General features: G+C 35.4%; 1 protein-coding gene across 20 annotated transcripts in view; it reads right to left on the bottom strand.

The window, feature by feature from the left end:
- Positions 1–26,976, bottom strand: part of PPFIA2 (PPFI scaffold protein A2) — a 478,162-nt gene that overhangs the window by 129,999 nt on the left and 321,187 nt on the right. For all 20 annotated transcript variants that reach the window (XM_040491314.1, XM_040491316.1, XM_040491319.1 and 17 more), the window contains one exon: positions 18,593–18,709. In XM_040491314.1, coding sequence (XP_040347248.1) covers positions 18,593–18,709 — 117 coding nt within the window. The remainder of the gene's footprint in view (positions 1–18,592; positions 18,710–26,976) is intronic.

The following is a 26,976-nucleotide window of genomic DNA, read 5'->3' as shown; positions in this document are numbered from 1 at the left end:
CCAGGTGCCCCTAAATTGTCCTTCTGACTGAAATGTTCTTCCTTAGTGTTCCAAGTGGCTAACAACCTCAACCACTTCAAGGAAGCCGATCCTGACCACCTTATTTAAAACAGAAAACTGCCCTTACCTCCACATCTCAGGACTCCTGATTGTGTGTGTGTGTGTGTGTTTATCTACTTTTTCTTTTCTTCAATATCAGCTTCTAACATACTAAATGACATACTTATTTGTATTTATTGTCTATTGTCTGTTAACCTCTTCCAACTTGCTAGATCGTAAGCTCCAGACAGGAAAAGAGCCTTTATATGTTTTCTTTTTTGTGTATCACAAGTGCATAGAATGATGCCTGGCATGTGATGGTAATGAGATAGAATTTGGCTGACTGAATAAATGTTTTGATTACTTGTGTCTCTAGTGACTAGAACAGCACCTTCCACAAAAATATATTTGTTAAATGAATGAATGAATGCATGAATGAGTGAAAGAAAATTTCTGGTAATAAGTAAGATGAGTTTTAGGAAAAGCAGTAAGGATTCAAAGAAAGACAAAATACGGAGACAATATTTTCAGCCATGATTGTGCAAAGTTGATGAAAAAATATTTTCATAAAACGCAAATATAGGGGCACCTGGGTGGCTCAGTTGGTTAAGCGTCTGACTCTTGGTTTCAGCTACAGGTCGTGATCTGGCAGTTGGTGAAATTGAGCCCTGCATTGGGCTCCACACTGACAGCGCAGAGCCTGCTTGGAATTCTTTCCTTCCCTGTCTCTCTGCCTCTCCCTTGCTCACTCTCTCTCTCTCAAACTAAATACACAAATTTAAAAATATAAGCAAACAGGAAAGAGAACTTACTCATTTTTCTCCTGTTTTAAAGCAGGAGAATTACCTTTATGGTAGAAAAATCTGAAATAAACTAAAGAAATACTATAAATGTACATTAAAGTAAATGATATGGTAGAAATATACAGCCTACATCTAAGACCAAGTGAAGCGAATGAAGATGAAGCCCCAGATGTCCTACCATGTCATGGCCATAGTGCTTCTAAAGTTAATCCTGAGATAAAGCCAGAAATATAAACATGTTCTTCCATTTTCCTTCCTACTTCTGGCTTTAATATTGAGTTAAAAAATAGTATAACATGTTAAAAAAACCCCAGTTGTCTTGTTAAATTACTAATTGCCCATTTTCATTCTGCATTTTATCTTAGTTTAATGGTTGTTCCTTATTTTGAGATATTTTAGTGACTACATAGTGCTCCTCTACCCCACTAAAGAATAGTTTAGGAAACATAATAGTGAATAATTTTCACATTTCTTTTAAATGGTAAAATAATGCCTGTTGAATGTACAGAACAGAGGGCATTTAAAAGTGCTATATTAGTATAACAATAATTAAGTTCCCCTTGGACAGTTTTTTTGTTTTGTTTTTTTTGTTTTGTTTTGTTTTGTTTTTTAAGAGAGAGAGATAATAAGAGTGCAAGCAAGTGGGGAAGGGGTACAGGGAAAGAGAAAGAGAATCTTAAGCAGGTCCCATGCCCAGAGCAGAGTCTGACACAGGACACAATCTCACGACCATGAGATCATGACCTGAGCCAAAATCAAGAGTCATACAGTTAACCAACTGAGCCACCCAGGTGCCCCTTTATAAGATCTCTGAGGTGGATGGACACTGACTGTGCAGAACAAAATACTTGCTTGACCTCTGCCTACACCAAGAAGCCATTATTTTTGAGAGCTGATACCTTTTCCTCAGATTTATTGAGATATACTTGATATGTAACACTTTGTAACTTTAAGATGTACAACATGATAGTCATTACATGTAAATGTCATGAAATGATCACAATAAGGTTAGCTAACACACATCCATCATCTCATGTAGTTACCATTTCTTTTCTGTAGTGACAACAGTTAAGACCTACTCTTAGCAACTTTCAAATATGTAATATAGTACTCTTAACTGTAGTCGCCATGGCAGCTGATAATTTAATCTTATTATGAACATTATTTCCACATGTGATTTGCACATTTTGACACCTCTTTTCTAATGTTTTTCATGCCTAACACATAAGTCCTTGATTCTCTCCTAATGAATTTCAAGTAAATCTCTTTCTCTTATGCATTTTATTTCTTACGGTTTATTAATCTCTCTAGAGAAAATAAAAAAGGTGGGGCCAAAGAGTAGAAAGTAGGAATTAATTTACTATCAGTTAAATACAGATATTAAAGACACAGATACACTTAAGACTTAGCATTGAAGGGGTCACACCAAGCCCTTCCATTCCATTTTTGAAAATAGTTCTATGAATATTATGGTTAGAAATAAATTATTGTTTGGTCAGAAAAATACACTAAGATTTGCAATCATTAACATAAGCAATCTATTCCTAATAATTCTGTGGAGGATTGGGGAGAATCTATAAAATGGCAAAGTCTTATAAGATATATTTCACTCTGTGAGAGGAAAAATATAGTATTATTGAAATATACAGCCAAAAATAATGAAATAACACAAATCTAGAGGAAAAGCATTCATAAGCACAAAAATAATAGAGAAAAAAAACTTAGAACCAGTTCATTGGAAATTTCCTAAGTGAGTCAGCAATGTTGGGGTGAAAAAAATGTATATAACAGAAAAAAGACTGAATCAATCAGGGATTCCATGGGCTGTTAGTGAAGTCTCTTTGTGAACTCTATGAGTAAATCCTAGACCAAGCATTGACTCAAGGAGGGACTTTGGAAGACTTCAGCCAATCTGATGTCCCAGTAAATAGTTCCTTTCATTCCAAGAGACCATTATACTCTTCATTTTACTTTAAATCTGCAAATTTGGATTTGCCTCCAAATCCTCAATAGGATTGTTATCTTTCATTAGAATAATGACAACTAATAATAATAGCTATCATTTACTGAGTACTTACTTACCCTGACATATTCATAAGATGTCTGGCTCTATGCATGGGTTTCTAATAATTATTCTACTTCACTAATATTTGTTAAGTTCTGACGATGTGTTAGGCACTGTTACAGAGCATGATGTGCCTAAACCCTATAAGGAACTATTGTATACAGAAAAGGAAACTGAAGCAAGGAACACAGGTATTTTGCTTACGGTCACACTACTAAAAAGTGATGAGGTTCAAACATGAGCATAGGTATTCCAGTGTCATATTTCTAGGATTTTTTTTCCTTTCTCCTCTCTCTCTTCTTTTATTCTTTCTTTATTTCATTCTCTCACTTTCTCACTCTCTCTGCTTACTTTTGTTTCTTTACTCTTTTATTTATGAATTTATTCAATCTCTACTTGTTATTTCATTCATCCATTCATTCAATCACTAAAACTCTGTTTAGCCTTTACCATATGCCAGACAGTAGGTTGGGGGCTCAGAATATGAGGATTCTTACCTGAGTGTAACATAATATAGGAAAAAAGAGTAAACTAAATCAAGCAACTAAACAATTAACAAAATTCGTAAGGACCAAAAAGTATTTAAGCATTGAGGAGTCCAAATGCTTCACAGCTATGATTCTGGGCATTTTGTGTCAGCCTAGACTGTTTCTGTTAATTTCCATACTGCTTTTTAGCTCCCAGAAATCAGACCTGAACTCAGATTTCAAATCTTCTCCTATATGTACACACATTTTGTCTTTGTTCTGAAATTCTCCAGCACAGAATTCACAGCTATTATTTCCAATTCCACATTGACTCTTTAAATCTGTTTAATCGTATGTAAACCATCTACTTATAAACCTTACAAATCTAGAACCTAGAATAAAGCAGACATAATATCTGTACTCCATATCAGTTATTCTCAACCATGACCACACATTAGAAACTTTGGGAGGGTTGAATAAAAATATAAAGTGAATTCCACTCTAAATGTGATACACATAAGGCTCCTACAAGAAAACATAGGCAGGAATTTCTTTGATATTGGCTGTAGAAATACTTTACGAGATGTCTCTCTTCAGACAAGGGAAACAAAAGCAAAATTAAAGTATTGGGACTACATCAAACTAAAAGGCGTTTGCACAGCGAAGGAAACCATAAATAAAACAAAAAGGCAACCTACTGAATGGGAGAAGATATTTGCAAATGACATATCAGATAAGGGGTTAATATCCAAAATATTTAAAGAACTTATATAACTCAACATTAAAAATACAAACCATCCAATTAAAAAAATGGGCAGAGGATCTGAATAGACATGTTTCCAGAGAAGACACACAGATGGTCAACAGACACATGAAAAGATGCTCAACACCACTAATCATCAGAGAAATGCAACTCAAAACCACAATGAGATATCACCTTACATGTGTCAGAATGGCTAAACTGAAAAACACAAGACAGAACAAGTGTTGGTGAGAAAGTGGAGAAGGAACCCTCACACACTACTGGTGAGAGCATGAATTGGTACAGCTACTGTGGAAAACAGTATGGAGGTTTCTCAAAAAGTTAAAGATAGAATTACCATGTAATTCACTAATTCTACTACTGGTATTTACCCAAAGAAAATAAAAACACTAATCCAAAAAGATATATGCACCCCTGTATTTATTGCAGCATTATTTACAATAGCCAAAATATGGAAGTAGTCCAAGTGTCCATCCATAGATGAATGAATAAAGAAGATGTGGTATATACATAAATATATATTTATGTATATATATGTGTATACACACACACACACACACACACACACATATGTATAATGGTATAATACTCAGACATAAAAAAGAATGACATCTTGCCATTTTCCAACAGCATGGATGGACCGAGAGGGTATAATGCTAAGTGAAATAAGTCAGCCAGAGAAAGACAAATACCATATGATTTCACTCATATGTAGAATTTAAGAAACAAATGAACAAATAAAGAATAAAAAAAGAGACAACAATCAGACTCTTAAATACAGAGAACAAACTGGTGGTTGCAGGAGGGGAGGTGGATGAAGGGAGGAGTGAAATAGATAAAGGAGATCAAAAGTACACCTAACTGGATGAACACTAAGTAATGTAGAAAATTGTTCAGTCATTATATACATTTGAAGCTAATATAACACTGTATGTTAATTATACTTCAATTAAAAAAATTATCCCACCCTAAACCATATCCAATAGTGGAGTCTGGGTATATAATTGTTTTTAAATCTCCCTAAGTAATTGTAATGTTTAGTTGTGTTAAGAACCATAGATCCATATTATCCAGGTACTTTACTAATTACTGTATCCAATTTAGTCATCAAACCTAAAAAATTGGCATAAAGAGGGAAAGAATTTAAAGTAATAAAATAATATAATGACTGGTGAAATGAATGTAATAAAAGATGTAATAACAGATCTGAGAAATTAGTGTTCTTTATTGTAGTATCAACAAATTGTTTTAAAATATATTTAATGGTTCAAATGGAAAGATGTGACTATCTCTTATTTTTGAAAGATGGAAAGAAATAAACCTCTATATAGAGTTGACTGAAAATTGCCCTACTTGGAAAATTTCTAGATCAGATGATTTCTTATAGTTACTTCCCCATTAATGATTTTATTATTCCACATTGAGAATTACAAAGTTATTATGATACCATAAATCCCTAGAAATTTTATTTAGTTAGAATATCTAGCTGATGGACTTTCACTTGTCAGTTCTTTAATGTGGTCAATCATTTCATTAATAACTATAAAATATATTTATTATTTTCTCAGACGTTTAAGTCATTCTTAATTTCCACCAAATTTAAAAGCAAGGATATTTTAATCTGAGGAATATCTGTTACTTTGAAGTTCTAATATTTTCATAATGTTTAAAGTAGAATATAATTTATTCACTATATCTGGTAAATGTATCTTGATAGAAATATACTTCATTCTGTAGTGTCTTGAATCTAGATGAAACATGAAGAATTTCTATTCAATAGTCCCATGATTGATATTAATAATACTCAGAAATGTAGTAGTTATTTCCCATATTACCACATGAAATAAACATACCGAATGATTAATGTGGAAAAACATTCATCTATAAAATTCTTAAATGTTCTAAAAAAAGAAGATATAAGGAGGTATATGTATAGTGGAGAATTTTTGGTTTTTGTTTTTCATTTTTGCTTATAACTGAAAATCTTGAATTCCTTCTTTGTTTAGCTATAGAATAAAGAAGTAACATTGGAGAAAATCTTTTTTCTTCTAGGAAGAATCACTCAGCACTCCTTTTAGATATGTAAATATAAGGCTAGTAGGCACCCCTGCCCTAGAAGAATATTTAATGACACCTTGACAAACTGTCTCTTCCAGTGTTTCTTGATATAAGAGAGGATAGCAGGAGGGTAATTTGCATAACTACTAGGAAACCTCAGGGGAGAAAGGAAAAACAAGACTTCTTTCCTTTCAGTTTTGAAGTTCAGAGTTATTCCAAATTATCCTACAAACTAAGACAATTGACTGAATCATTATAGTTTCCAAGAGCTAGTGAAAAGAATGTAGGAAGTGGGAGTAGGCACTGGGACCTGAGTCCAATATCCAACATCAGTCATGGTTCCAGCTCAGTGGGTAGCTGGCTCTGGAGGACATTCCTGACTCAGTCATCTTGATGAGTTTGGTAGCCTAACTGTGAAACTAAGCCCTCAAGGTGGTATAACTTGAAGAAGGGGGAATCCTCACTGAAGAACCACTCTGCCATGGGATGTCACTACTGCTGGCGGAACTTCACACCAGGCCAGTGACTGGTACGGAAGGATTTCACTTAGCCTGTATGTCAGTGGGCTACTGCAATGGTACATGGATGACATTTGACTTTGAGGAGTCACCTATTTTTAAAAGTGATAATTTGAAAACTCAAAAGAGGCAATGGCAATTAAAAAAAAAATTGTTGCTCTCTTGTTACCTTATCACATTTTCTAGTTCTCTTTTTACAAAATGTAAAAGAAAAAAAAAAAATGCTTCTTTTGACCTGATTAAGTTTTAGAGGTTCTTAGATAATTCAGGCAGAGCAAGAATGGTCCCAAGAGAGAGCTACCAGGTTTACTGTTCATTGGGTCACGTGAGTCCTCTTGTATTTAAGTTAAATAGTCAAAAGAGGGCTCAACTTATTTGTAGCCCAATCAGATCATAACTGTTATATATGTAAAGAACTAATAATGGACATAAGAATAATAAATGTGAATCAAACACTTTTATTTTAAGTTTTTAAATTTAAAATTTCTATGTTTTTACATTAAAAACTTTTTTTAATTTAAAATTTAATTTCTGTTAGAGAAGCATGCAGATGGTTAAAAAACAAACATTTAATCCCCAGGTTAAAAAAAAAAACAAAAAACAGTTTACCATCGGAATACCTATCAATGAAATTCATCACTCTAAGAGATGTCTTAGTCTTGATAATAATTCTTAGAAAACTTGTAATAGAAGAGCAATTCCAAATCTGAAAAATGGTTACTATGGAAAGCATCATAATTAATGTTATCATTACAGTCTAGATCATTATAAAGTTGCATAAAACGTGACTTTATAAAATCAAGTATACCATTCTGACCCATGCTACTCTTTGGTATACTGAAGTCTTGAACATTGTATTGAACATTGAAGTCTTGGGCAATATATTAGAAATAAAGAAATAAAAATTGGGAGGGAAGAGAAAAAAGAATAAAATACTTCTAAATTTCTTAAACTCTTAGAAAAGTCTAAGACCACAACATACTCTTGAAATCAATATGTCAGACAGCTTTTTAAAAAAATTTTTAACGTTTATTCATTTTTGAGAGAGACAGAGAGAGAGAGAGAGAGAGAGAGACGGAGCGTGAATGGGGGAGGGGCAGAGAGAGAGGGAGACACAGAATCTGAAACAGGCTGTAGGTTCTGAGTCGTCAGCACAGAGCCCAACATGGCGCTCGAACCACAAACTGTGAGATCATGACCTGAGCTGAAGTCAGATGCTTAACCGACTGAGCCACCCAGGTGCCCCAATACGTTAGCAAGTTTGATGGATGTCATATCAATATTGAAAAATCAATAGAACTTTTTATGCCAGCATTGATTTATTAGAAAAAATATGAAAATAATCAAAATAGCAACAAAACTATAGATATCTAGAAACAAATAACAATCTTCAAGACCTCTATGTGACAGATTAACAATTTTATTGAAGAGCATAAAATAATTCATAAAAAAATGGAGACAGAAGCCATGTTACAGATGGCAAGACAGCACATCATAGAGGTGATTATTCTCCCCAAATTAATATATTAACTTAAGTAATTCCAAAATAATCTCCCCAGGGGTTTTAAATGGGATCTGAAAAGTAGATATTATAATTAAGCTCTAAGAATTAAGATTTAAAATCTAACAATAGTTAAAATTGCATGGTACTCATTTATTTATGTACTGAACATATACTTATTAAGAGCTTACCATGTGCCAGGAGCTGTTCTAGACACCTGAGCCTCATAATGAATAAAACAAAGATCGTAACCTTCATGAAGCTTATTCTTTAGCTGGAGTAACAGACAATAGATTACAGACAACATAAATAAATAAATTACATGCCGTTTAGAATATGTTATGGAATTTGAACAAAGGCTTGATGGAGGTGACAGAAATAACCATGTAGATATCTTGAAGAAGGTCATTCTAGGCAGAAGAAAGAGCAAGTCAACAGGAGGCCAGTGCAGCTGGAGTGGAGACAGAGGTCAAAGTCAGGAGACCAAAGAGGAAAACAAAAAAAAGGCAAATCATTTAAAGCCTTGTATAAATGGGAAGCATTTGCAGACTTTTGAGCAGACTGAGATGTTGAAAATAGACTGTGAAGGCTGCACTGGAGAAGCAGAGAGACGGGGCAGGAAATAATTACAATAATTCAGGTGACCGATGATTGGAAGTGGTTCAGAGTGGAGAGATTAATAGAGATGATGAGAAGTGGACAGATTCTAGGTATAATCTGAAGGCAGGGCAAATCTAGTTCTTTACAGTTTGATGTGGGGTGTGAGACATAGGGAGGACTTGAGGGTGACTCAGTATTTTTCAACTTAAGCAACTGGAAAGGCAAAGTTTCTGTGATTTGAGAAGGAAAAGACCCAATTTGTTTGGGTGGGGGGATACAAGAGGTGGGTTTTTGACATTTTAAGTGTGCAATATCTTTTAGATGAACAAGTGGCAATGTTGAATAGGCCGTTGGATAAATGTTTGGTTGCAGAGTCTGAACTAGAGGTAAAGATTTGTAAACTATTAGCATATGGATACTAGTTAAGACTGACTGGCAATCATTGAGAGAAGAAATGGAGGACTGAGCCCTGGATCACATCAAGAAGTCCGAAAGAAGAATATGGTCCAACAAGATAGGAGACTGTGACGGAGCCACTGGTGAAGTAAGAGAAAAACAAAAATAGTGTGGTTTCCTGTAATGCAAGTTAAAAAAAAAAAAAAAAAAAGGAATCAAGGAGGAGTGACCTACTATGACATCAACTACAACAAAGGTTGAGAATTGGCCTTTGTATTTACCAATATAAAATCAGTGGTGATGGTAACAGGAGACGTTTCTGTGGAATGGTGGGGCAAAGACTCTATTGGAACAGATTTATAAAAAATGCAAAGAAAGCAATCGGGGAAAGTGAGCCGACAACCCTGTTGAATAGCTTTGTGGCAAAAGGGAGCCAAAAATAGAGAAATAGCTGATTGTAGAAGTAAGGTAAAGAGAGAATTTTTTTTTTTTTTGAGTTGCAAGAAGTTTCTTTGTTCTAGGAATGGGATAAAGAAGAAAAATGACAAAAGAGAGAGAGACCAGTAAGAATTGCCGGAGAAGTATAATTGACTAGGTGATTGCTGAAGACACCAACATAGGAGGTAACAAAGTTTTCTTTGTCTAAGGTTTATTTTTGAAAATTTTAAAGATTCATGCTCGTCTAATAAGCTCTTTCATCCTCTTAGACACGTGGGCAAATTTAAGTAAACACTCTTGCTCAAAGTAAATACTCTTATATTTCGAAATCCATGAAATCAGGTAGTTGACATGTTGCCTTTCTTCACTCTTGTTCATTTTTAATATGTGCATGCTTGTTATACTATTTCCATCCACTCCTCCTATTGATAAACTATAGGACTTTGAGCCAGTAATTCCTGCTCTGTAAACCTCACAGGGTTATTACAGGGATCAAATAAAACAACTGCGTGAAAGCACTTTTGGAAAGCTGTGAAGAGCTTTATACAAGTTATTTATCTTGCTCATACTTGGGGTGTAGCCTTTGCTAATAATATTTCCAGACAGGTTTGAAGAATAGTTTGTCTTTCTTTAAAAGGCCAGAGGGGTGCCTGGGTGGCTCAGTCAGTTAAGCATCCAACTTCGGCTCAGGTCATGATCTCACAGTCCATGGGTTCAAGTCCCATGTTGGGGCTCTGTGCTGACAGCTCAGAGCCTGGAGCCTGCTTCGGATTCCGTGCCTCCCCCTCTTTCTGCCCCTCCCCTGCTCATGCTCTGTCTCTCCCTGTCTCTCAATAATAAACATTAAAAAAAATTAAAAGGCCAGAGCCAGCATTAAGAAATATTCTTCAGAACACTCATCCTGGCATGTGTAATTTTCCTGCAGATAAAGGGGATTTCTGGTCATACAAATTTCGGAAAAACTGAATACTGTTCCCCTTGGAACTTGACAATATTAAAAAAATAAAAAATTCTAATGAGTACTACAGTAAAGACATCAATTCAAAAATATACAGCACAGTATGTCCTAATATTCTTGTCCTAGGAAATCTCTTTTTAGGGGAGTGGGTTCTGTAAAACACCCATCAAATTCCTGGCAAACTAGTGCTTTATGAGAATTTTAAGATGGGTAAACTCCACAAAAATGAAAAATAAAAGTAGAATCAATTGCAGAGTGTCTGAATAATAGACTTAAACATTTTCCTGGTTTGGCTTGGCAGATCAGAGAAGACAATACACAGGGAAGGAAAAACACTTGTTCTTCTCTATATCACTTTAAGGGAGCAAATTCATGGCATAAAATTTAAATTATGTCAATAAAATAGAGATAAATGAATACACTTTCTGTCAAGGTCTGTGAATCAGCCTTTTAAAATCTTAAGATCTCTGACTTTAGCAAAGGTGTGTTTATTCTTCTGTCCTCAGATCTAGACAGATAATATAAAGGATACTGAATCTGCTTATAGAGATAAACAAGTCAATTCCCCTTTCTCTTCCCATTTAGTAAGGGTGTAGTTAAAGCACAAAAACCCAGTCACTGAAATCAGAAAGAGATTTATTTTGAGCTTAATGAGTTCCCACACAACATTAGAACATTTTTCTTATTCTTGCCACTGCATAAAGAAGATGCCTAACTTGTGGTCATAAGCTTTCTCTCCAATTCGGCTCCTATAAAATTGATATGGGATAACTTCATGTACATATGAATGAATCATGGAACATCCCACACTTGCCTCTGCTGGGCCCTTTCCTAGCCACAGACCTCTAAGCCACTCAGCCACAGGTATCTACAGACCTTTTCTTTCCTGAGAGGTGTGCCAACTCCAAGATGGCAAATTCATAAATCCCATCCTTTTGTTTGGTTTTACTGCTTGAAAACTCAGTTGAAGAATGAAAGAGACGTGTACACATTATTATCATGTTACTATGAGGAATTAGATCACAATATATGGGATTCATGCACAGAAGAAAATATTCTGTTAGGGCTATTCAGATGCAAATAAACCCAATTATTGTGCATAATAGAACACAATAGCATGATGAAATAAAATCCTTCTGTCATCATTGAGGATCATGCTGCTAATATAGCTTTATGAACTTTTCCTAAATGCCTATATTTTTGTCATTGGTAGTTCAGTCTAAAACATAGCATGCATTGCTAGAAATCCACAAAACGCTTAATTTTGGTGAAGGCACATGCTGTATTTCAATTTTTATAACACATTAGCTCAGTGTCCTTCATGACCAAAGTTCTACAATGCAAGTATTACACATGCAGTTACTAGATCTTCCGATCTGAGGATTATTCTTGCCACTGGTTCTTCATTTTGATCTGTAACTTTTTTGGCTTAAATTTTCCTGCCTATCTGGCAGGAACTAAAGAACTGAAAAAAATGCAAACAAAAACCCATTTCTGAGTTTGCATTTACACAGCTTTTACATTTACATATCACTGTTGCTTAAATTGCTATGTTACATTTTATTTTAATTTAAAAACAGTCAGGAAGTAATGTCAGATTTTAAGAGAGAATAACAGAGCAACAATTTTGAAAAGGGAAGATGCAGCTTGGATCATCCAGAGTACCTAGGTTCAAAGTGAGGATGACAAGGGAAGGAAGAAGCTTCAGAGGGTAGCAGATAGCCACCAGCCTGGAAAGGGTCTCACACGTCCAGATATGCCTCAGGTGTTGGATGGTCACTGATAAATCAGCCACCTCCTTACTCTCACCTCTGTGAAGAACTAAAGTTTCAGTCACTGATGAATAAGAAGTAACAAGATGTATGGCCCATCGTAAAATGTAACTATTGTTTGGTGAGACTTTACTTTCAGTTTTACACATACAGGCAAACAGATATAATACATATATTACAGAGTAAAAGGTTGAAATTAAATTGTATTTCTTACAGCGTGTAGTAGACAGGTAGGTCCCTGGTATTTGTGGGGCCCAGGGCAAAACAACAAAGCGCGGTCCATATACCATAAATCTAAATATTTAACAATTATAAATCAAGTTAGCAAACTGTCAAGTAAAAATATAACCTATTATGTTTCATGAAAATATACCTTTCACAATGACTATTGGACCAGATTCTAAACAATAATTCTCAGTCTCCTGGAAGTTCTACACCAAGACTTAGCCAGATATGATCCCTCAACTACAGCCTGCTCCCACTCTCTTCCTGGTTTCATCTCCTTCCAGAACACTGATCTGTTTTTGCCTGACTGGATCCCTTAGCCAACACTTTCAAATTTTGTGTAACCCCAGCAAGCAGGCTTCCTTGGCCACTCCTTCAGTCTAGGAACGAGTGCATGAGAATGCAGGCCAACTATAGACATTGCTTCTGGGAAGAAGTCAATAAAGGCCCTGGAGGCAGGCTAAGGTTCCTTTGGTCAGAAAGTCCTGGCTATCAAGTACCAGGCATGTGGTCAAGAAGGGGTGGTGGTGTGGTTTACAGGTGTGCAATTTCCCCTGGCCCCGTAAACTTCTCATCCTGTAGAGGGGCACAGAGGGCCACAGCAAGGCCCACTAAATCACGGTCCCCTCTTGCCTCGGTTTAAGAGCCATACTTGGAGTGATCAAAACTGGTGAATGCCATTGCCTCGGAGGAAGGATCTGTTCAGAGTAAAAAAATAACTGGGAGAAGTTGAGGGAATAATGAAAAAAATTCTTTTAAAACACACTCTTGAATAGAATAAAATAATCAACTCTAAAAAACAAATGAGTATGTGTAATAATAAAGGAAGAAAAGATAGAAAAAAGTTTGGGTTAGAATGATTTTTTTTGAAAATCAACAGTAACACTTAAAGAAATCATGCTGGCATATGAGAAGAAATGTGAAGGCATAATATTGTCTGGAGGTGAGAAGACCAGGGTTGTGGCCCTCCTCTGGACAAATAAGTCATTTAATCTTTCTAAGTAAGCCTCAATTTCATTATCGGTAAAATTAAGAAAAGGAACATCTCTATCTACTTCAGAAATCTGATGTGTGAGAAAATGACAAATGGATATAAAATTGTAGTGCAAATGATTTTTTAAAAAGGTATCTAATCAAGATGCTTCTAAGATAAAACACTTCTATATCTTCCCATTGCTCTGAGAATAAACTTGGGCTCCTTGCCACAGCCTAGGAGAACTTACATGATCTGGCCCTGTTCACTGCTCAGTCCTGTCTCCTGCTGCTCTCTCCCCTGACCCCTAGGCTTCAGTCACCCTGTCATCCTTCCTTCCCAAGAATGTGCCAAAGAAGCTCTTTCCCACCCTTGGTGCATTTGCCCTTAGGATTTCCTTTGCCTCAAAAACTCTAATGGCATAGAGTTCTCCATATGGTTGAATCCCTGTCCTCTTTCAGGTTTCAGTTCAAACCCCACCTTCTAAAAAAAATCCTTCCGTGCCATGTCTATTTAACATCTCCCCACCCACTTTGTACCTGCCCCTTCAGCACATCAGTCCCTCTGACATACAACTTGTTTATTGCCTGTGCCTTTATCTGCCTTGTTCATTACCACGGTCCAACCACCTAGACCAGGACCTATGTCCTAGCGCTATCGATAAAGTTGTCACTAAATATTTTTTGAAAAATGAATGAAAACACAGGATTAAGAAATAATATAACCACACCATTTACTGCTTGTAATCAATGTGCCAAGAGTTTTGTTATTCATAGTCAGTGTCTCTACTCTTTACAACAAAGCTGTAAGCTGGGTATGACTATTTACTGGCAAGTGATGCTCAGGGAGGTAAAAGTGTAAGGTCACACAGCTAGTAATTGGCAGAGATGGAATTTGAATCCAGGTGTACTGACAACAAACAAATCACTACTCCATGCTGCCTCTCTACCACCTCCCATCACAATTAATTTATTTTCCTTCAAACTCTAAGATCATTTTTGATGCTACTCATTTATCATGTTTTGCAACAGTAATTTGGGCATGCTTGTTTTTCTCTCTAGTTTCGCAGCAAATTTAGTACCAGAGACTATGTCTTCTGAACCTCTACCAGTGTCTAACAGTCTGGTTATCCATATCACTTAGCAAATTTTGCAGCTGCAAAAAATAATTGGAATTTCAGAATATATACGTCAGGAGCATTGTTAACTCCTTTACAAGAGCAGTGTGTTTACTGCAAAAATTTCACAAATTCATTCCCTTCTAGAAAGCAACAGGAGTAAAGTTACTGAGCCCAGTTCTGAACTTATTATTAATGAGGTAAAACTTAGTATTCTGAACATTTTTATTACCCTGTATGTTCTTCTAGAACTGATTAAATTTATGTTCCACAGAGACATTTAAACTAATTCCAGTTAAGCTTATTTCTTTCTTTTAATTTTTTTTTAAATGTTGACAATAATTACACAGCTTTTCTGTGAGTAATAAGGCCTGTTACAGACTGTGCTTTTATGAGACTATTTTTATCAACTATTTTGTCAACAGAGTTCTCAAACCACTGACATAAAACATCTGTTGGCTAATTTACTACCCTAAACAAGGGGTAATCCTTGTGACTAGGATTTATAAGTCACTTTCTGACAGCTCCGTAGTATCTAACAATAGTTTTGTGTATTTCTCCCCAACAACCATTTTGTAATTTATACACTAATACTACAGTCATGCTATACTGATAATCGCATAGATACTACCCAAAATAATATTTTTTTTGTTTGAATATACTTTTTTAAACAATTCCCAACAAGAAATTAAGTGGTAGGATTTAAATTACAATCTTATGACACTTGTTATTCAATGCTATTGATAAGCTTTAAATAATCACGTTATAGAGGATAATAAAGGAAAGATGCTTTATAATGTTTATTGAAGTTAGGAGTATTTATATAAGGATGATAACTGTAATGATTAGGATATCATTTAATATTTTACCTATAAATGTCAGCAGTTAGAATATTGTGGGGAATCTAACAAAGCATGGTGACTATTATCAGCAATATTGTATTAAATACATAAAAGTTGCTGAGAGTAATTCTAAAATGCTCTTAGCACACACACGCACACACACACACAAGGTAACTATGTGAGGTAATGAATATGTTAATTAACCTTATTGTGGTAATTATTTCACAATATATACATATGCTAAATCATAATCTTGTATGCCTTAAACTTACACAATGTTATATGTCCGTTATATCTCAATAAAACTGGAAAAAAATGGTGGGCAAAGAAATGTGATATAAATGAATGAATAAATGTAAAACTGATGGTTGCCAGGGGTGAAGGGGTTGGGAAATAGATGAAATAGATGAAGAAAATTAAGACATACAGTCAGTCTTCCAGTTGTAAAATAAATAAGACATGGGGATGTTATGTACAACATAGGGAATGCAATTAATAATATTGTAAAAACTTTGTGTGGAGACAGATGGTCACTAGATTTATCATGGTGATCATTTTGTAAGGTATATAAATATCAAATTACTGTGTTATACACCTGAAATTAATATAATATTGTATATCAATCATATTTCAATAAAAAAGAAAAAAACCTCAAAATACTTTCTTGTATCATCTCAGGAGAAATATGAATTGAAACAAGTTACTTATTTTTAAATTAGACACACACACACACACACACACACACACACATATATATATATATATATATGCATGATATATATTTTAGGTTTACATTGGAAGAGGATAGGGGCATGATATTTTAAACAATACTAGTATATCATCATTTCAAAGCATTTGGAAATCACTCTTCCTGCAATTATGGGAAATTGAAAAAAAAGAATACTAATAATTACAATGTTTAAAAATCTTTAGTTACATCCGTAAGGAAGAGTGAGTAAGTTAGCAATGGCACAGAATTTCCCTTCTATAGTGGCTGAAATGCCTTCTCCAAGAACTGGAAGGCAAGTTAGAGACAAGTACTTTATTTACATCACCAACTACTCAGAATCCTCCATGTATGCATGTTATCTGTGGAGTCCAAGAGAGACAAACATCTATTATACAGGGGTTCCTTGGTGGCTCTATTATACAGTTGGTTGAGCATCCAATCCTTGATTTCAGCTCAAGTCATGATCTTGCGGTTTCATGGGTTCAAACCCCATGTCGGGCTTGGGAGGAGCCTGCTTGGGATTCTCTCTCTCTTTGTCCCTCCCCAGCTCACACTTTTTCTGTCTCTCTCAAAATAAATAAATAAACTTTCAAACATCTATTATACATAGGTCCTCATCCTAATCTTGTAATCAGTTTCTGAAAGTTAATCTGACATGAATTGTCTTGCATTCTATTATGTCTGGATATTTAGGGGTTGTATGTTTAAAAAAACAACATTTGAAAAAAATATGTGTGAGTACTCGCCCCTCCCCCAAAAGTACTAGAAGAATGTTTTATATATCAAATGGTTTGTTAGAGAATAGACAAAATCTCAGGTTCTTTATGCCTTTCAAAGACATATTTCTTTAATTATAGCCTGGATTAGTATAATACAACACTGTTAAAAACACAATATTTTGTAGATTTCTATGAAAAGACTGCATGACCACAAAGTCCATTTTTATACCCAAACAAGTATACTTTAGAATTCTCTGGGAAAAGGTATAGTACTGTATAACTGATGACATAATTAAAATGAGACAGTAATAGAAAATTACATTAGTTTCCCAAACTGAGTTTTGTGTGCAAACATTTTATTCTAAAGAGCTCAGTGGTTTGTTTACTGAATTAATGTCAGCTCATTTATCTGAAGGGAAGAGAAATAATTTTATTCAAATTTGAAATACAGCTCATGAAATCTAGCTTTCAGGTTTTAGTTTATTTTTAAAATCTCAACTTGAGATTTCTATAAAATACATGGATAAAGGCTAAAATAGTGAAGCCTTAAATTAAGAGCTATTTGCTTCTCAGCCACCAGAACTGATGGCAGTCTCAGGAAATTAGTCTGGATTACTTGGCTTCCTTTGCTTTTACACTTGAAGGAGGAGACATAAGAAGCCCCTCCATTTGTTTCAACCGGTAAGGAAGCAAGTGTTCAATTTCTTTTCTGGTAAGAAGTCTGGTGCTATTGTTTTGTGGTCCAGTCACTTGCTTCTTAATCTCGGTTTTAAAACCCCTCAACATTCACAATGACACCAATTTAGCTACTTAATTCATGTAGTCTTGATGATTAAAGAGCTTAACCATTGAAGATATAACTTGTAAAGGCAAATATTTAGCAGACTGTCTACTGTCATTGGATATGCAAATGCCTATATAATCTTATCTGATCCCTACCTACCAGCAACTGACCTTCTTCCTTTTGTGCTGGAAAAGATGGCTGAGCCCACAAAAGGTCCAAAGAGACTGCTAGGTTTTCTTAGCCTGGGTCTAAGCCCCACCAAAAGGGAAATCATTCCCTTCTAAACAACAGTAAAAGTCCCAAGACTTCAGATTCTTTTATATAACTTTTCTTTAACAAGAGTACTATTAGGACCTTCTTAAATACACAGAAAATACTAAATCAAATAGGAGATTACCAAAAAATTTTTGCTGTGATAAGCCACAGATTAGTCACCAACTATACATAATACCACTTGTAAATCAAAATTATTGTTATTGTACTTTAAAAAGTCTTAGATGTAAATTATTGATGTATCTAACTATACAAATATATTTATTTAATTATATATGTTCAATTTGATGCATAATTTAATTATATTTCAGAGGATCAAGTTAACAGCAAGTAATGAGAAATTCAAATCTATGCGTATCTATGCATACACACACATATATTATTTTTAAGCAAATCAAATTAAAAGCAATAAGTGAAAAGAGAAATCATGGACTTATGACCAACAAATCAAAAAATAATAAAGCATGTTTATCACATGGATTTCATATTTCTGTCAAAAGATATATAGCAAGTGAACATTTTCATATAGGGCCATATCATAAGTGTCATACCTTTTCATGGACTTTCTGACCAGGTTCCATCCCTTCAAGGTGTTCTGATTCTGTGGACCCCTCACTTGATGCCATTTTTCTTTGTATATGAACATTTTGTTCACGCAAGGCAACAATCTGCAAAATAAAAGCACTATGCCTTAAAAATCTAAAATATAGTATAAAGTATAGAAAAACTGAATTTATCCAAATGTGGTTTAGAGCTAATGAATATAAACAAATAATCAGAAAATAAACATTAGATTTTACTCATATTATTACTTAAAAATCTTTTTAAGATTTAAATTAGCATTTTGAATATTTATCGTACTTACAGGAATATGAAATTTATTGGAGAAAATATTTTCTAGTTGCAAATGTATCTATCTAGTTGGAAATGTGTCTAAATCAATGCCATGATCTGTGTTATTCATTCAAAAAGTACTTTTAAAATTAATGTATGAAATGTGATACAATTCATACTGAATTTTTAAAGTATAAAAGAAAGATAAATGAAAACATGCAGGCTGAAGGCTAGATATGAGCACATTCTTTTACCCTAAGAGGTAGCACATCTGTAATTTTAAAATAAACAAATATATAAACGGGACATAATTTTGTGGCACCATCATGAATACTTAGAATTAAATTGGTCTCATTATCAGTATTTTAATGGCGATTATCTTAGCACTGCTAGTTCAAATATAGTTAGTTTGCAAAATAATTCTCAGAAGGCAAAATTCTTGAAAAGTTTCAGCTTAATATTCAGACATATATTTTAAACTATGAAAGATTCTCAGTTCTGGTTTAAGTAATCATAATAATAAACAGAGGAAAAAATAACATTCTAGCATTTTAAATGATGTTTTAAAATAAAGTTGCTATTTATATATATTTTTTAAGGTATTTTATGTTGTTACCATAACTTACTTATGTCATGGCAAGTTTTATTATATTATCAACTCAGATATGGAATTAGTGCTTCTTGGGGAAGTCAATGCCCATAGTATTTAATGCACAATAAATAGTCAATCACATACAATTTGTGTTTAAATTATGAGACCAATAATACGTCACACAGATCAGTAATTAGCAAGTAAACATAAAACATCAAGAGGTTGGGTTTTTTGCCATGATCACTGCCACTGTTTCAATGCCCAGATGCACAATGATGTGTTTGTGAGATCGGGTATCTTGTGTACGACCTGCAGCATTTGAGCACACAACATATCTTTTTGTAAGGGCATATCACAAATAATGAAGAACAACTCTGTAAATGTCCTTCTTGGAGAAGTGCAATCACCAAACAATTAGTTCCCTTGCTCCCATTCTTGCCTATCTACAATCATCCACAAAAGGGCCAGATGCATCTTTTAAACTTAAGTTACATTGTGTCCCTCCTTGCTTTCTAAAGAACCTCAACGTTTTCCCAACTGAAACTTCTTAACAAAGCCAATAATATCGTATATAATCCCTTCAATCACAATGGCCTCATTTCTGTCTCTCAGATACACTGGGCTCTTTTTCACCGAGAATTTAGGAACTTAATCTTCATGCCTGAAACATTCTTCCCCAACTCAGACCACAGTTGACACAATCCCAGATTTCAAAATTCAACTGAAATATATTCCCTCAGAGAAAACGTGCTTTGCCATTAATTACTTGTTACGATGTCCCTGTTTATTTTTGTGTGTATTTCATTGATTAAAATCTACTTTCTATTTCTTAATTTAATCACTTTGCTTATTTATTTAGCAAGCAGAAGTCCTAATATCTCAAGGGAAAATAATTTTCAAAGGAATACCTTATTGAAAACAACATTTTCATATGAAGTAACACATCATATTATTATGTGCAAGGTTTATTTTTTTCAATAAAAATGTGTTGATTTAAATAATGAATGGATAGGGATAAACAAAGAGTGTAAACCTAATTCATTCAGAAATAACAAAAGATGAAGATTTAGAGTGTGTGGAAACCTACAGAGACATTTCTCTGATGTTAGTTAACATAGAAGTGAATTACATCAAAGGAACACATATAAAATAGTCCCTGGGTATATCATTTTTATATTACATTCTTAACATCTTGTCTCTTGAATACAAGCATATTATATTACCACAAATACATAATGGAATTTCATTCTGAATTTTTAAAAATTCAAACATTGTACACGAACATTCCACTAACATAACATCCATGACTGAAATATGTTGCGGGATGCCTGCGTGGCTCTGTCAGTTAATCATCTGACTTCAGCTCAGGTCATGAACTCACAGTTCATGAGTTCAAGCCCTGCACCAGGATCTATGCTGACAGCTCAGAGACTGGAGCCTGCTTCAGATTCTGTGTCTCCCTCTCTTTCTGTACCTCCCCTGCTTGCACTCTGTCTCTCTCTGTCTGTCTATCTCTCTCACTCCCTCTCAAAAATAAAAGATTAAAAAAATTAAAAAAAAAAACAAGTATGTTGACAAAGGTAATAATAGATTTAAAAATGTTCTGCATTTTCTTCCATTAGTTACTTAGAAGTGAAGAGAGACCTTTTTAAAAAAACATTCAAACCAAATTTAACCCTGTTTACAGAGGAATTTCTATTTGTTTAGTAATTCAGATAAATTTTAAATATGTCCTAGCGCCTAAAATAAAGTAGGTGCAATACAAAGGTTTACTGAATGACTCAGTGAATTAATGCCTTTAATAATAATAAAAAAGTCAAAATACCAGATTCATATTGAAAACACTCTTTGCAAATACAATTGTGCAGCCACGTTAAAAATATGACAAACTAAGTGTTTTCCAAAGTATACACATGACAGTTCCAACAAAGACATCAATTTCAACCACTAACATGCAAACTGCACACTTCTGTTGCTTTAATCAAGACCCCAAATCATGTTTTGAAACAGAAGAATAGATGCAGAATACTCTGTATTCTTTATCACTGTTAAATGATTTTATTCTGTTCTATTTTTGCCCAATAACAAATTATCCTGAGTAGTTATGAAAGCAAAGCTTCAGCATCTGATTTAATTGTAGGTGCTAATAATGTTGATTTCTTTCTTTCACACTGGAAAAAGTGAGAGGTTTTCTCCTGTGAATGCAACTTTGGGGGATGGCCCCCTCTTTCATGTGCTCAAGGGGCAGAGATGGTCACCTAGAAATTACAAGGGTTCCAACACAGGCCTCTGTAGGAAATTCTCCCAGCTGGCTTGAGAAACAAAGGCAGAAGATGGCTTCAGAACTAGCTTGCAACACAAGCATAATGAAAAGAAGCTGATGGCTCCCAAACATTCTCTGGCCTCTCAACTGACAGAAAACGCTGTAACAGGGAGGGGGCAGTGACTGGTCTAGAATACCAAAGCAGACCTGGATCCCTCATTGCTAACCAGCATGACCTACTACAACTGGAATGGCATGGCAGGCAGGAGGAATAACTTCTGGGTAGTCTCTGGGGCTTACCCCGTGTTACATTACTGCAGGAAAGTACTGGAAACTCAGCACGGGCCAAGGACTGTGCTAAAAACTATTTTAATCTGCAAATAGTTTTCATGATCCACACTTAACAAGTGATTAAACTGGGATCAGCAGAGTGTGATGAGAACTAAGTAGGAATCAAATTAAAGTTAACTCCTTGTCTACTCTGTCACATGGTCTCAGATGGCTTTGCATTTGCACTCTCTTAAGTCAGGGTTAATTAGTAGTGGGTGAGGATGGGGAGAAAGCTTTTCCTTTCCAAGTACTGTTACCTTCCAACCCTGGAATCCTTTGTATATCATTAAGGTACGGACTCCTCCCTGGAGAGATTCACATACATCTTCAGGGTATCAATCCATTGAAGGCCAACGGAATTCTGGTTAAGAGGAACTGTCCACAATAATTTTAACTTAGCAACCATGGTTTGTCAACTGTTCGTTGACATTTGTTTTTAAATGCCCAGCATCACTTTGATATTCCTTTTGTTAACAGCATCCTACATTTTCACTGGGGAATTATCCTTCCCTATTCTAATCCTAGAAAGACTATCAATCAGGGGGACAGAGCTCAGGGCAAATCATGCGTACATGATCCAAGCCAGGGCAATCAGAATATTGCTTCAGATGTTTCTGGCAGAGATATGGGGGCGGGGAAGATTCTTTTTCTACTATGGGAGATAAGCTGACAGGATACAATCAGGATGGCTGTTTACCATCAGTTCTGCCTTATGGAGAAAAGCAAATGAAAAAGACAGAGCCCTAATGAATCACTTCTATTCCTAATTCTAGCCATTCTCAAATCATCTCTATCCTTGGCATTTCTTTAATATGAGCTCCAAATTTCTCTTTTTTGCTCAAACTTGCTTTTCTGTCACTTACCACTAAAAGTGCCTTTGCAAGTGTAACAGGGGACGTGGAAGGCAACAAAGAGCATGGAATGTCTAAGTGGAGATTTTGAAGAGTGGCTAAGAATTTACCAGGGAGACAATGGGAGAAAACTGTCCATTTTGTCCATGTCCAAAACTGTCCATGTGAATAGAAGAACACAAGCTGTTTGTGTTCCCGGTACTATAGGTTGTTCGGTATTCCTGTGGAAAATATTATGTGGATAAAGATAAAAGAATGACAGCAAACTAAAAAAAAAGTTAAAGTACCTCAACAAACACTCTGCTATCTCTGTGCTTCTTGCTGTATGGCTTATTGTTATTCTTTTAAATATTTATTTTGAGAGAGAGAGAGAGAGAGAGAGAGAGAGAGAGAGAGACAGTGCACGTGTGCGCGCATGAGCGGGGAGAGGGGCAGAGTGAGAGAGGCACATAATCTGAAGCAGGCTCCAAGCTGTCAGCACAGAACTGGACATGGGGCTCAAACTCACATATGGCGAGATCATGACCTGAGCTGAAGTCAGACGCTTCACTGACTGAGCCACCCAGGCTCCCCGGTATTATTATTGCTTCACCTTGACCCTTATTTGCATTTCCAGATTGCTCATCTAGCTTCTGAGAGCCTGACCCATTGTTTCTAGGCATTCCCAAACTATGGTATTTCAAAGCCAATCTTCCAAGTTTTGTTCTTGCCTTTGCCTCTGTCAGCTGCTTTTGGCTCTTCTCAATCTCTGACAAGCTCTGACCCCATAGAGTGGACTACTGGTGTCCTGTGTTCTCATGTGGAAAATACCCCAGCTCTCCATTCCTTTTTTTCTACCAGGCTATCTCTGGGATCCCACTATGTCTTCCCACAGACCCATTCTTATCCCCTTTCCTTTGAACAATTGTTTTCCTTAATGGCCTGGAGGAATTTATTCATTTTAATTAGGAATTAGGTAATTTCTACAAAGAGACCTGAAGATAAGAGGGAAGAATCAATGTGGATATCTGGGAGAAGAACTTTGTAGTCAGAGGGTGTGGGAAATGTAAATCATTATTAAAAACAAAAGCTTGAGACTTATGCAAAGTTTCAGTGAGTTCTTCAAATGATGTAAATGTCCTCTTTAAAAGAAAGTTAAAACACAAGTAAAAGTTGAGAACTTGGATACTTAAGGTGTCAGAAAATACACAGAAACATGGATTCTTGGGAGAAATGTGATTTGGGAGAAAATAACAGTCTATTTAATATTTCTGTATTCTCAAACTTGGGGATTTCTCTAGTGCTTAAAATGTCTTAATCCATTTTTTCAACAAACTTTCATTGATTGCTGTTCTAAGTATCAGATGCCACGGGGGGAAATGCAGATAAAAGTCCTTCTCTCCAGGAGATTACATTCTAATAAAGGAAGGGAAAAAAAGAAAGAAGCAGTGAGAAAACAACAACAAAAGTCCTTCATTGAGCTCTTACAATGTACAAAAATTGTGCTAAGCACATTATATAAATTTGCTTCTTTGCATCAACTTTTCATCTATACCATCCTTTCTTTCCAAGTTTGAGATTTCTTGAAAGTAGAAACAAGTAATTGGTAACAAATAGTGTATTTGGGAGACTATTTCCAGAAGCATAGCATTCATTAAATATTTTTTTTAAAAACCAGGTTGAGTCTTGGTCCTTCTAGATATTACTGGTTGTATGACTTTGTACAAGGTACTTAACCTCAAGTTCATGTTCCTCTGCTGAAAAATGAGGGACAATACCTACCTTTTAGTAAAGTACTTAGTCAAATATGATGTATACTAATCATTCATTATGTAGTGACGATAATGGAAACTCCACTCACCACTTCAACTTCATCTTCTTATTCATACTTTATGCTCTAGTTCATTGAAGACTTGTAGTCACATACAAAATGCCATCTTGACTGCAAGTTTTTATATTCAAGTGAGTTGCCCTTTGTGAGATAACAGAAAATATATACACATGTCTCTGCCCCGTTTCTGGCACAGAGCTCCTAAAACCCTTGCAAATTCCTAAGTGAGAAGAACACTTGGAGCATCTTTTGATCTAATGATGGGACTTTGGATGGGCTCCTAGATGGGGACTGGTCACCAAAAGGTGAAGCCATGATTAGAAACTTGGAATTTTTAACTCTACCCCCAATTATCCAGAGAGGGGAGAGGGCCTGGAAATGGAGTTAATGACTGATCATGCCTATGTGAAGAAGCTTCCATAAAAATCCCAAGTATGGGGCTCAGGGAGCTTCCAGGTTAGTAAACACATCCATGTGCTGGAGGGGTGACACACTCCCACTCCACAGGGACTGAAACTCCCGGGCTGGGGACCCTCCGAGGCCTTGCCTTACGTACCTCTTCATCTGGCTGTTCATCTGTATCCTTTAATAATGGTAAATGCAACTGTTTTCCTGAGTTCTTTGAGCTGCGCCAGCAAATTAATAGAACCCAAAGAGGGGGTTATGGGAATCTCTGATTATAGCCAATCAGTCAGGAACACAGGTGACAACTTTACTCATAACTGGCATCTGAAATAGGGAGGGAATAGTCATGTGGGACTGAGCCTTTAACTTGTGACACCATTTTCAGGGAGTGTCAGAATTAAGCTAAATTGTAGAACACATAGATGGGGTTTCAGTGAATGCTTGGTGGAAGAACACTCCCTACCACATCCATGCATGCATACATCTGATGTTAGAAGTGTTGTGAGTGTGGTAGTCATGTGAGAGCAAAGGAGAAACACAGGAGGTGGATTGGGGTTTTCCCCTACACATGCTTCTTCCTTCTCGACTGCTTCTGAGTCACCTTTTAGGTCTTCACTTATATGTCACCCACTCTGGGACAGGTTCTGGAACCATCCTCCTGCCAGGGATTTAAGTTATGTAATTCTTTAGCATTCTCCGATAACTCATGTCATACAAATTATTATTCTTTATCACAATTAGCTGTTGGTTTTCTGACTGCCCCTTTTGACACCGAGTGCCTTGAGACCAGAAACTATATCTGATTATTTATTCCCAGCTCTTAGGACACTGATGGACAAGTAGGAGACACTCTAGAAATACTACAGGTTGTTGAATGAAAGTAGATGATATGACTGGAAAAGACCTATAGAGAGTTGGAAAAATTGGATGGAAAATTTCTTGAAAATTTATACATGAAGAAGAAAGTTAGTCATCTGTGTGGAAGACTATGTGAACCTAAAATCTCCCCAGTGTTCACACCACATGATTCAAGATTAGAAAGGAGTCATGAGAATGGAAGAACTCACTGAGAAAAAAAATAGGAAGAAAAGAATGAGAAGTAGTGGCATAGCCTTGTGGGATATTCACAGCTCTAGTATTAGGAGGCGGACAGGATGGAAGGCATAGGCTAAAAAGGAGGATGGGAATGGGATCATGGGAGGGCAGCTTCATGAAAGTCAGCCAGACTTTCTGTCTCATTGTGTCTTAAAATATTTACAAGTATACTGCAGCCTAAGTAATACTATTCAGGTGTACTGAAGTACATGCTATGTTTAAATGTTTTAGATTTACAACAGATCGACATTAGATGGAAAAATGGAATTCCAAGGGTATCTAGAAATTCATTTCTGCCAAAAGAATTCTTAAAATAAAAAAGAAAAGCAACGTAAATTAAATTTTCACTTGGTTTTACTCTTCTTCATTTTTTGAAAATATTAGTGTATAGGACATTCCATGAAGTTATATAAGGAAGGAGGAGAAATAAGAAAAAGAAATTTAGAAATTAAATTTCTAATTAAGAACTGCTAGCAATAATAATACTTGTATATGCTGAATATCTATTACATGCCACATACATGAAAAATAATTGACATGCATTATTTCTTTTCATCCTCCCAATAGTCTTATAAATTGGGTATTATTATTTTTATTTTACAAATGAGGAAACTAGCACAGAGGGAATAAATAATATACTTGAAATTGTACAGAAAAAGATGTGACACAGACAGTTTTCCAATCCAGGTTTGATAGCTTCAAAACTTGTTCAAGCATTATGCTATAATGACATTTGAAAATTACTGAAGTGAGTC

This window comes from Herpailurus yagouaroundi, unplaced genomic scaffold (assembly GCF_014898765.1).
Source record: "Herpailurus yagouaroundi ecotype Mexico unplaced genomic scaffold, PumYag 182, whole genome shotgun sequence".
Taxonomy (NCBI): Eukaryota; Metazoa; Chordata; class Mammalia; order Carnivora; family Felidae; genus Herpailurus; species Herpailurus yagouaroundi.
This window is presented reverse-complemented; position numbering and strand designations above follow the sequence as displayed.